Below are 12,405 nucleotides of genomic sequence, written 5' to 3' on the forward strand. Positions count from 1 at the left end.
GACTCAGGATTCAATACTGAGAAATGGTATTGAAAGAAGACCCTATGGACTTGGACCCTATGGACAATGGCGCATACAGACTTTGCCTTTGCAACACTGTGGTCTTATTCTGGGTTTGTTCACAGATGTGTTCACCGACAACCCCGATGAGAAGTCTATCATCACCTACGTTGTGGCCTTCTACCACTACTTCTCCAAGATGAAGGCGCTGGCGGTGGAGGGGAAGAGGGTGGGGAAGGTGAGGGCCATGTGCTGCTGTTCCAGCACTGTCTTCAGAGACATTTCGGAACCCTTTGGACCTTTGGCAGTGCCATGGTATCCTTGGACTGGCACAGTGCTTTCACTGTTTCCAACAAATATAATGCTGTAATATATGACATGGTGGACAGACTAGTGTGATGGTCCTTGATATCTGCTTCACTGTCTTTGCCTCTCTCTCACTCTCTTTCTCTCTCTCTGTCCCTCTGTTGCTGCAGGTGCTGGACCACGCCATCGAGACAGAGAAGATGATAGACAAGTACGAGACCCTGTCGTCGGACCTGCTGACGTGGATCGAGCAGACCATCATCGTCCTGAACAACCGCAAGCTGGCTAACTCCCTGACCGGCGTCCAGCAGCAGCTGCAGGCCTTCAACTCCTACCGCACAATGGAGAAGCCGCCCAAGTGAGTGGGCCAGGCACCGGACAACTTAACCTGAGAACCAACCCACTAACAGGCACTGTCTCAGCTACAGCTGAAGCCTCTGCTAACAGGCTCAGTCCCAGCTACAGGGGAAGCCTCTGCTAACAGGCTCAGTCTCAGCTACAGTGGAAACCTCTACTAACAGGCTCAGTCTCAGCTACAGGGGAAGCCTCTGCTAACAGGCTCAGTCTAAGCTACAGTGGAAGCCTCTGCAAACAGGCTCAGTCTCAGCTGCAGTGGAAGCCTCTGCTAACAGGCTCAGTGTCAGCTACAACTGAAGCCTAATCAAGGAGGCCTGACTCTTTAAGTGTCTTTTTCAGCATTAACACAATCTGGAAGTTATATATATTTGAGAAAAATCAATAATAACAATGTTACGTTTATATTATGTTACGTTTGAGTGACAGCGTAGCATAATGGTTTGGGAACAGGGATGCCAACTCCTAGGTTGTAGGTTTGATTCCAAGGTGGGGACCTGGGGGGTTCTGCTGTTGCACCTTTAATGGAAGTGCTTAACCTGAATTGCTTCAGTAAATATCAAGCTGTATAAGGGCATTCTGTGTAGAAGAATGTGAGCTGTGTAAGTCTGCTAAGTGCATTGAATTTAGTCTAGAATTAGGTTTAATCTGTGTCGGTGATACTGGTTTTGAGTCTATATTTGGACTAAAAACGATCTTTGTTGCTGAGAGTAATCAGTATGGCGTGGCTACACTGACTGTGATGCGGTTTCTGCAGGTTCCAGGAGAAAGGAAACCTGGAGGTTCTGCTCTTCACCATCCAGAGCCGTATGAGGGCCAATAACCAGAGGGTGTACACACCGCGGGAGGGGGCGCTGGTGGCCGACATTAACAGGGTGAGGGGGCTGGACAGCGGATGTGAATATGGTGCCCTGTCTGCTTGTTATTTACAGTGAGGTGTGCATGTTGCTGTTGTACTTTCAAGAGGAACATCGCAGAATTGGGCCATCTATACATCAGGAGTTTGTGTGTAACTGAGTTGCTGTTGTTGTGTTTGTATGCCGGTGTGTTTGTTTTAAAACTGCATCTGTCCATTTGGTATTTTTGTGTTGTTTAGTTTAAAAGGAGAGCAGACAGTGGGCCCTTCTTATGTATTTTGTACAAGCTATTCAGTGGGATAGCAACGAGGGTTATAGATAAAGATGGGGCCACACTACAGGAAGTGCTATGGCAGGAAATTGACCTCCTGACAGTACTGGGGGATTTGTATGGGGGTTGATAGTTGCCTGCCCCAATGGACCGTGCCACACGTTCTCCCCTTGTGTGCCATTTTTGAGTGTGTATCAAAGTCTGAAAGTGCGATCATTCCTTCTTTATGCGGCATACCCACGTTTTGCCCGCCCTCCCCCTGCCCCCCCCCCCCCCCCTCCAGGCCTGGGAGCGTCTGGAGCGGGCGGAGCACGAGCGGGAGAGGGTCCTGCGGGACGAGCTGATCCGGCAGGAGAAGCTGGAGCAGATGGCCCGGCGCTTCGACAGGAAGGCCGCCATGAGGGAGACCTGGCTGGTGGAGAACCAGAGACTGGTAGCACAGGTAACAACACACACACACACACACACACACACATATACACGTGCACACACACACATACATGTGCACACACACGTGCACACACGCAATGTACACGGTTTCCACAACAACACACTCCCACAGCTACACCACTCTGGGCTGGCAGAAGCACTGCTAACAAAGTTAGCCTGTTTTTTTTTTTTTTACAACTTCTTGAAACCACATTATGGAAGAAACCTGTGCTAGTGGCTAACATCAATAATCCTGGTGTCCCATTGAGTTTAACAGCCTGTCCTGTCCTGTTCGTGGCTTTGTCCTCCTCAAGGACAACTTCGGGTACGACCTGCCGGCGGTGGAGGCAGCGAAGAAGAAGCACGACGCCATCGAGACGGACATCGCGGCCTACGAGGAGCGCGTGCAGGCGCTGGTGGCCATGTCCCGGGAGCTGGAGTCGGAGCGGTACCACGACGCCAAGCGCATCGACGCGCGCAAGGACAACATCATGCGGCTCTGGGACTACCTGCTGGAGCTGCTGAAGGCCCGGCGGGCCCGTCTGGACAAGAACCTGACCCTGCAGAGGACCTTCCAGGAGATGCTCCACATCATCAACTGGATGGACGAGATGAAGGTGCGATTGGGAAGGACGATGCAACACAACAACAACAACAACGACTGACACGGTCTCAGTTTTTTCAGCTATACTTATATTTAATCCACCAGATCACCCGAGAACCATTAACCATCAATCACCATTAATCAGATACACTAACAATCGGACCAGACATGTAGGATGTTGGAAAATTTTGAAAACAGCCCTGCAGGTCTCTGAGAATTTTTGATCTCACATGTTACCAACCAAAATGCACAATCATATCAATGATTTTGTTCTGTATATTGGTGAAAATATAGTTTCTTTTGAAGTTATATTGGTGTGAGAAAAGCATATGTGTTTCAAACAATTATTGTATATGGTTCTAGATCCAATACATATGAGTTAAATGGCAGCCTGAGAGAAATGCCATCGATATCTTCAACACCAAAGCGATGCTTTCTCCTTTGTCCTGCATCCTCCTCCATCTTGTTCCCAGGCTCGGCTCCTTTCCCCGGATTTCGGGAAGCACCTGCTGGAGGTGGAGGACCTGCTGCAGAAGCATGCGCTGGTGGAGGCCGACATCGCCATGCAGGCGGACAGAGTGCGCTCCACCAACGCCGCCGCTCTCAAGTTCGCCAACGGGGACAGTGAGTGAAGAGATTGCCGAGTACTCGATCGTGTCTTAACAGCTGCAATTAGGTCATCCATCACCTCATGGGGCTACCGACCGCAGTCGACAATGGCTTGGTTCCAGATCCAATCTCAGACCGTGGGGCTCATCTATGTACTGCAGAATGGTGCCTTAACTTGATAAGCCACCCAGCAGCTCAAATAATCTTTTTTGAGTGATGCATGACCAATGCAAAAAAAAAAAAAAAAAAAAAACAATCTGTGCATTCTCAAACAGGTCACTTTCCAAAGAATCAGAACTGAATTCGGATCAAGTACTGCATACAAATAGTGTAAAATGACACTTGAAAGTTCGCTCATTACCCAATGCATAAACGGCAAATAACATGGATATTGGATGAAAAAACTTTATTTGAATGACCTGTTGAAATCATTACAGTCTAAATGTAGCCTATGATTTCTTTGTTCTCTCTCAGGCTACAAGCCGTGTGACCCTCAGGTGATTCGAGATCGTGTGCAGCACCTGGACCTGTGTTACCAGGAGCTCTGTGCCCTGGCGGCCCAGCGCAAGGCCCGTCTGGAGCAGTCTCGCCGTCTGTGGAACTTCTTCTGGGAGACGGCGGAGCTGGAGAGCTGGATCAAGGAGAAGGAGCAGATCTTCTCCTCCCTGGACCATGGCAAGGACCTGACCAGCGTGCTGGTCCTGCAGAGCAAGCACAGCGCCTTCGAGGACGAGCTGGGGGCGCGGCGCGCGCACCTGCGGCAGGTCATGGACGAGGGGGACGCCATGGTGAAGGCCAAGCACTTCGAGGCGCCCAAGGTGAAGCGGCGCATGGACGACGTGCAGCGGCAGTGGCAGCAGCTGGAGGAGCTGGCCGCCTTCCGGAAGCGGAACCTCCAGGACACCCAGAGGTTCTTCCAGTTCCAGGGCGACGCCGACGACCTCAAGGCCTGGCTGCTGGAGGCCCGGCGGCAGATGGCCAGCGACGACGTGGGCCAGGACGAGTACAGCACCCAGAGGCTGGTCAAGAGGCACCGCGACCTGCAGGACGAGGCCGCCAAGAACGCGGCCACCATCGACGCCCTGTCCAAGCAGGCCAACGGCCTCCCCGAGGAGCTGCGCAACACGCCGGACGTCCAGCGCAGGCTCGGGGACATCAGGGACCTGTACATGGAGCTCCTCTCCCTCTCCGACCTGCGCAAGAAGAAGCTGGAGGACGCCCTGGCTCTGTACACCATCTTCAGCGAGACGGACGCCTGCGACCTGTGGATGAACCAGAAGGAGACGTGGCTGGTGGGGCTGGAGACTCCAGAGAAGCTGGAGGACTTGGAGGTGGTGCAGAACAGGTGTGGCCTAAATTCAGTCGCTGGAATTTTGCTGTCATCAGGGCATCCTGTTGCTAAGCAGCAAATATGGAACAGGTCACAACAGCAGTTTGAGGCTCATTCAGTTGAATTTAGCTGAATTTTATCATTTGTCTTTTTTAACATCTGAATTGATTCAAGTAATATATATATATAATGGTTGCATATTATTCAGCAGTCTTGTTTCAGTATTATTCAACAAATCTGCACCCTAATGTCAAATTAGGTTAATATTTTATTCATAAACCTCTTTTTTTGTCACCCATCAGGTTGGGTATCCTTGCCCAAGAGATGGGTAATGTTCAGGCGCGGGTTGATGATGTCAATAAAGCAGCTAAGCAGTTGGAGGACAGCAGACACCCCAGCATGAAGAGTGTGAAAGACTGTCAGACACGTCTCAACAAGAGGTGAGAGACAAATCCGTACATTTTCATGTCAGGAGTTCCTGTGTGTTTTTGCGGGTGGCACGGTGGTGCAGTGGTTAGTACTGTTACCTCACAATAACGGGGTTCTGGGTTCTAGTCGTTGGCCAGATCCTCTGTGCGTGGAGCTCAAGGAATATGTATGTAATGTGCATGGTTTTCCTCTAGGTACTCTGGTGTCCTCCCACAGTCCAAAGATATGCAGTCTCAAAGGTTCATTTGCAAAAGAGATGTCAATCTCAATGTGACTACCCTGGTTAAATAAAATTTAGAAATAAATGAAAAGGCTGTGTAAGATACATGTTAGTACAAATTATGATTGACAAATATGATTTAGCATTCAAAAGTAGAAGAAAAGGATGAGAAGTGATTATAAATGCAGAAAATTCTGTGTTTCTGACAAATCTGGGCCCCCTCAGGTGGGACGCTTTCAAAGCAATGGTGGAAGACAAGAAACGCAAAGTGGACTCCGCGGTCAGCTTGCACAACTATGGGCTGGAGTGCGATGAGACCGGGGCCTGGATCAAGGACAAGACGCGCGTCATCGAGTCCACACAGGACTTGGGCAACGACCTGGCGGCCGTCATGACCATCCAGAGGAAGCTGTACGGCATGGAGAGGGACCTGGCCGCCATCGAGGACAAGTTGGACTTCCTGAAGCGCGAGGCGGAGCGGCTGGCTAAGGACCACCCGGAAAACGCCGCCAGGATCCTGGGCCGGCAGCGGGAGCTGGACCGGGCCTGGGACGAGCTGAAGCGGACCATGAGGGACCGGGAGGACTCCCTGGGCGAGGTGAGCAAGCTGCAGACCTTCCTGCAGGACCTGGACGACTTCCAGTCCTGGCTGTACAAGTCGCAGAAGGCCATCGCGTCCGAGGAGATGCCCGCCACGCTGCCGGAGGCCGAGCAGCTGCTGGACCTGCACGACGCCGTGCGGGAGGACATGGACCGGCACGAGGAGGACTACCACCAGGTGAAGGACACCGGGGCGGCGGTGACTCGGGGCGAGACCGACCCGCAGTACCAGCAGCTGGAGCAGAGGCTGAAGGGCCTGGACACCGGCTGGGACGAGCTGCACAAGATGTGGGACAGCCGCAAGAACTTCCTGGAGCAAGGGCTCGGCTTCCAGCAGTTCATGAGGGACGCCAAGCAGGCCGAGGCCATCCTCAACAACCAGGTACGCGCCGTGAGTCGTTTACATTCTCTGTGATTAAAAAAACTCTTTCCAATCATTCCTCTTTGTTATTCAGAAAGCGGTTACCATACTGAACTCACTGCATTGTCAACGATCTGAATTTTGGCAGGAGTACACCCTGGCCCACACGGATTGTCCGGACACCCTGGATGGGGCAGAGAAGGCCCTCCGGAAGCACGAGGACTTCGTCAACACCATGGACGCCAACGAGGATAAGATCGTGGGCACAATCGAGGGTGGGAAGAGGCTGGTGGACAATGGAAACCTCTATTCTGAGAGAGTCAAAGACAAGATTGGGTCCATCAAAGACAGGTTAGTCCCTGTTTCCTTCTGCCTGGACACCCACCTGGATGTGAATTATTTGTTATGCCCTGTGACTTGAATTCAGCTCTTTCATTTTTAATTTGTACACAGTTTGGAAATATAAGTTTTTAAAAAAAGTTAAAGTAAACCTTGGAGCAGCAAGCCCTGCCCTTAACCACTACAGACTGTAGCCCTCAAAATTTGCTGTGAACTTTGCTGTCAGTGTGAAGGCACACATATCCAACAAGCTTTAAAATCTCTACTATATTGCATTTTAAATGGTAAATGGTAGTACATGCGACAGTAGGTAATTTTTTTCTACACAACATGGCATTGAATCGTAGCAGAATAAAAGTTGGCATTCATTAAATTCTTTCATATAGCAAAGAAATATACATTTTCTGTCCCCCCTTCCCCATATACACATCAGTCCATTTGGGTTCTCGTTTGACTTTTTTGTGTGTTTTGTCCACAGTTCTGCTGTGATGAATAAGGTTGCTACTGCAGGACTACCTCTAATCCTCTAATAGTCCTGCATACTGACCTCTACCTCTAAAATGCCTGGTTTGGAATTGCTCTCATGAGAAACGGCGCGGCTGTCCTGTATTTAGCGCTGCCGATAGCTTTCATCTTTATCTACTTGTGTGCTGAGCCAGGCGTTTGTGTCAGTGTAGAGTTACGAACATTAATATTCGGAATTTAGTTTGAAGCCTCTGCCTTTTTATTTTTTTATTTTTCCATTGAGTCTGAGCTTCCTGGATCCCCCCGTGGCGATAGACACACATCTGCTACGATGGGCTATCGATCTGAAAGTGCTCTTAGGGGGCTCGGCTAAAGGCCAGAGACGGCTACGCGCGTTCGCTTTAGCGGTGTAATTGTGCACGGGGGGGGGGGGGGGGGGGGGGGGCGCTCTGCAGAAGCCCTTTTGCGTATAACTGCAGTGCGCTCGGAGAGGGTGTGGGGAGCTTTTGGTGGACGTCTCACCCGCAATCCCCCCCCCCCTTCCCCGTCTCTGCAGGTACAAGACCAACCGAGGCAAGGCCAAGGAGGTTTCTGGGAAACTGAAGGACAACCGAGACCTTCAGCACTTCCTGCAGAACACGCAGGACGTATGTTTCTTTTAAGCTTAATAACAAATGCCTTGCATAAATATCCTCGGGCACTGCAAGAGTGTCCCTGAGGCCCTGAGGGGTCCATCGCTTCTCTCTGATTGACGTCTCTGTGTCCGTCTTATCCCTCCGTTTCTCGCTCTCTCTCTCTCCGCTGCCTCTCCGCCCCCTCCCTCAGCTCACCCTGTGGATAAACGAGAAGATGCTGACCGCCCAGGACACCTCGTACGATGGGGCGCGGAACCTGCACAGCAGGTGGCAGAAGCACCAGGCCTTCATGGCCGAGCTGTCCTCCAATAAGGACTGGCTGGACAAGATCGACCAGGTGGGGGGGCGGGGGGCGGGGGTGGGCATGGAGGAGTGTCTAAGGCAGTGATCTTCATCCCTCAGGCCGTAAGGTCTGCTGGTTTTTGTTGTCATACAGCAGTGAATTGGTCAGTTAAAGCGGTCACACCTCACCTGATCCCTTGGGTCTGAATAGCTTGCTGATATTAAGGCAAAAACAAAAAACCAGCAGACCTTGCTGCTTGCCATAACCAGAAATGAAGATCACATGTCTGATGAGTCAGAGGGAAAATAGCAAGAGGGTGGGAGGTGGGGGGTGGGTGGGGGGTGGGAGTGAGGCTACTCTGCAACAGCACTCAGAGAAGCAGGAAGTTTGAGGCTGTCAGTTTAGGGAGCTTGGGAGGCCGAGAGCCTGAGATAGGTGGGGAGAAGTGGGGGGAGGTTGTGAATTAGTTCCTTCACTGTTTGTATTTTGATATTCATTACTGTATATTTATTAGAGTAAGAGTCTGAAGGAAGTATCAGTGACTGAAGCTTGTTTATTGTCACGGTAATGTCTCAGGGTCTTTACATCTGCTGCACAATAAGAATACACATTGATCTCGGCTGTGTGTATGTATGTGTGTGTGTGTGTGCGTGTTACTCTGTATTTCTGTGTGTGTGTGTTTCTGTGTGTGTGTGTGTGTGTGTGTGTGTGTGTGTGTTCCTGTGTGTGTGTGTGTGCTCAGGAGGGCAATGAGCTGATGAAAGCCAAGCCTGAGTTCGGCCCTGTGGTGAGGGATCGGCTCTCCAAGCTGCACGAGCTGTGGGACAAGCTGGAGTCCACCACCCAGGAGAAGGACCGCCTCCTGTTCGATGCCAACCGCTCCGAGCTGGTGGACCAGAGCCTGGCCGACACCAAGAAGTGGCTGGGAGACCTGCAGCAGCAGCTGCAAGGGGACGAGGACGTCAAGGACCTGACCAGCGCCAACATCCTGCTCAAGAAACACCAGGTGTGTGTGCCTGTGTGTGTGCGCGCGCGCATGCGTGCGTGTGGCGTGCATGTGTGTATGTGTGTGTATGTATGTGTATGTGTATTTATGAAATACAGGATAATTCTTCATCTTGGCTTCTCAAAGTGTATCAGCTCTTGGTTATTTTGTAGAGCCAAGTCAACAGCCCCAACTAAATCTGTAGACTGTGTGGTATAACAGGGGAACAGTAATGGGGGGGGTTTTATTGGGATGTCTGATGTCTCAAATGTGTGCGCCTGCCTCACCCTTCACCCTGACTGCCCCGCTGGGGAATTTGGGGCCCTCCTCCCAGACGGTGGAGAACCAGGTGCGGGACCGGGCGCGGGAGATGGAGGAGCTGAGGGACGCGGTGCAGAGCCGCGCCTCCCAGAGTCCCGAGCTGGAGGCGGAGCAGCAGGCTCTGCAGACGCAGTTCCAGAGGCTCCTCCCACCGCTGGCCCAGAAGCGGGACAAGCTGGAGAATGCCAAGGCCGTGCAGCAGTTCTACAGGGACCTCGCCGACGAGATCGTGAGAAAGCCCTCTCATCTCAATCAATCAATCAATCAATCAATAAGTCAATCAAACAATCAGTCAATCAGTCAGTCAGTCAGTCAATCAAACAGTCAGCCAATCAGTCAGTCAGTCAGCCAATCAATCAGTAGTCTGTCAGTCAATCAATCAATCAAGCAAATAGTCAATCAATCAATAAATCAATCAGTCAATCAAACAATCAGTCAGTTAGTCAATCAATCAGTTTGTCAATTTTTTAATCAATCAGTCAGTTATCAATTAGTCAATCAATCAATCAATCAGTCACTCAATCAACCAATCAATCAACCAGTCAATCAATCAATCTATCAATTTCCTTGGTTTCCTAGTTTCCTGTAAAGCATCTTTGTGACAGGGTCTCTGTAAAAAGCACCATGCAAATGCAGTTGAATTGAACTGAACTAAATCAGTTGATCAATCAGTCTTTGTATGTGTGTTGAAATGTTTACAAATAAGATGCCCTATAATCTTTTGTTCATGACTTCATAATCTTTCTCTTTCTCTCTGTCGGTAGCTGTGGGTTGAAGAGAGGTTGCCCCAGGCAACGTCACAAGAGCACGGAAACAATCTCCAAGCCGTCCAGCTGCTTCAGAAAAAGAACCAGGTGAGCACATCACAGATGAGCTGAGGTCATACCTGCTTTGCTTACATACACAGCTGCAGGTAACATGGCTGGAGGTTCCAGTCACATTACGCACACCATCGGGACTACAGTAGCTGTAGTGATGCTGCTTGTGACTTCACACTTTCTGGGTAGTATCAGTTAAACATTATTACATGAATAATAGAGAATAATTAATAAATAAAAAATTAGTCAAAATATTGGTCACAGAGTTATTACATGAATTCTAGGTGTTACTGTTTGGCAGCTGTGTACTATTTCACTATTCGCTGTTCTAATGTCACAGTGGCTGAAGTTACAGTACTGGTAGAGAAGGTCACACATGAAGCTCTCAGCTCATATTTGAACCCTCTTCCTCCCTCCCTCTTCCTCACCCACCCCGCCCCCACCCCAGACCTTACAGAAGGAGATCGAGGGGCACCAGCCGCGCATAGACGAGGTGCTGGACCGCGGGCGGCGCATGGTGGCGGGGGGCAGCCCCGAGTCGGACCGCATCGGGGAACAGACGGGGGAGCTGGAGGAGGTGTGGGCGCGGCTGCAGGAGGAGGTGGCCAAGCGAGGGAAGCGGCTGGACGGCTCCAGGCAGGCGCAGCAGTACTACAGCGACGCAGACGAGGCCGAGGCCTGGATCGGGGAGCAGGAGCTCTACATGATCTCCGACGAAAAGCCCAAGGTGGGGGCGGGGGGGAGTGGGGGTAGGGGGAGGGGCGCCTACCTGGAGGTGGGGCATGAAAGGGTAATTTAAACTGTATTAGCAGTGATAAGTTTATTGTGTTTTAGCATCCTGAGCAATATCTGTGAACTCCATATGAATAGTATGTTTCTGTGTTTATACATTATAAATACCTTATTATTTATAATGTATACAGTATAGTTATAGTACCTTAAGTACCTTATAGCTCTTATATTACTCTGCTTGAGTACCTTTGTTAGAATGCAGTTGACACCTATTGCAGCTGTGTTCACAATTAAAGAGCAGACGTTCCCTTTTTTGTTCTTGACGAGCTTCTTTTTTATGCGTGCGTGTGTGTGTGTGTGTGTGTGTGCGTGTGTGTGCATGTATGCGTGTGTCTGTCTGTGTATGTGTGTGTGCGCGCGTGTGTGCGTGCGTGCGTGTGTGTGTGTGTCTGTGTGTGTGTGTGTGTGTGCGCGCGTGCGTGTGTGTGTGTGTGTGTGTGTGTGTTCTCCCTTTCCTACCCCCAGGATGAGCAGAACGCCATGCTGATGTTAAAGAGGCATCTGAATCAGAAGCAGAATGTTGACGCCTATGGCGACTCCGTCCAGAAGCTGGCAGACCGCGCCCAGAAGATGCTGGCCGAGGACCATCCTGACGGGTGCGTGGGGGCACAGAGGCCCCCGTTTTCCCGCTTTTTTGAGTGTCGCATGAGCCTCTCCAGGTGGTCTTTGTGAAGTCAGGCCACGTGTTCATGCCCTCCCATTCTCTCTCTTTCTCCTTTTCTTCCCTCTCTCTTCCATGCTCTTTGTCTGTATGTCTCTCTATCCCCCTCCCTCCTCCCTTTCTCTTTCTGTTTCTCTCTGCCTCTGTCTCTCTTCCTCTCCCTCTCTTCCTCTTTCCTCTCTCATCCTATCTGTCCTCCTCTCTCTCTCCCTTTCTTCCTCTTCCCTCTCTCCCATCCTCTTTGGCTGTATGTCTCTCTATACCCCTCCCTCCTCCCTTTCTCTGTTTCCCTCTCTCTCTCCCTCTCTTCCTCTCTGTCTCTCTGCTTGTCTTCATCCTCTCCCTCTCTCTCTCTCTCTCTTTCTCTCTCTCTCTCCCCCCCTCCCTCCCTCCCCCCGCAGCGAGGCCATAATTCGGCGGCAGGGCCAGGTGGACAAGCAGTACGCCGGGCTGAAGGAGCAGGCCGACGACCGCAGGAAGAAGCTGGAGCACGTCTACCACCACTTCCTGCTGAGCCGCGAGGTGGAGGACCTGGAGCAGTGGATCGCCGAGCGCGACCTGGTGGCGTCCTCCCAGGAGATGGGCCAGGACCTGGACCACGTCACGGTGAGCGGGGGGGCGGGTTAAGAGAAAATACCCACAACTTGAGCTGAATAACCAACATTTACAGACTACAGATGCAAATTCCACACCTAGTATCAACTCTAGAACTTTTGTTAGCCTTCTTGTGCATGAG

The 12,405-nt window shown here is 51.0% G+C and overlaps 1 protein-coding gene across 1 annotated transcript in view; it reads left to right on the forward strand.

The window, feature by feature from the left end:
- sptb (spectrin, beta, erythrocytic) overlaps positions 1 to 12,405 on the forward strand; it is a 28,912-nt gene that overhangs the window by 8,494 nt on the left and 8,013 nt on the right. The window contains 18 exon segments of the mRNA XM_035418598.1: positions 126 to 238; positions 477 to 664; positions 1,418 to 1,535; positions 2,072 to 2,230; positions 2,532 to 2,834; positions 3,295 to 3,445; positions 3,905 to 4,775; positions 5,063 to 5,200; positions 5,635 to 6,391; positions 6,519 to 6,721; positions 7,731 to 7,821; positions 8,000 to 8,146; positions 8,835 to 9,098; positions 9,412 to 9,627; positions 10,163 to 10,252; positions 10,665 to 10,943; positions 11,474 to 11,604; positions 12,071 to 12,275. Of these exon segments, the coding sequence (XP_035274489.1) occupies positions 126 to 238; positions 477 to 664; positions 1,418 to 1,535; positions 2,072 to 2,230; positions 2,532 to 2,834; positions 3,295 to 3,445; positions 3,905 to 4,775; positions 5,063 to 5,200; positions 5,635 to 6,391; positions 6,519 to 6,721; positions 7,731 to 7,821; positions 8,000 to 8,146; positions 8,835 to 9,098; positions 9,412 to 9,627; positions 10,163 to 10,252; positions 10,665 to 10,943; positions 11,474 to 11,604; positions 12,071 to 12,275 (4,424 nt within the window).

The sequence above is a fragment of the Anguilla anguilla genome, chromosome 1 (genome assembly GCF_013347855.1).
Source record: "Anguilla anguilla isolate fAngAng1 chromosome 1, fAngAng1.pri, whole genome shotgun sequence".
In the NCBI taxonomy this organism is placed as follows: Eukaryota; Metazoa; Chordata; class Actinopteri; order Anguilliformes; family Anguillidae; genus Anguilla; species Anguilla anguilla.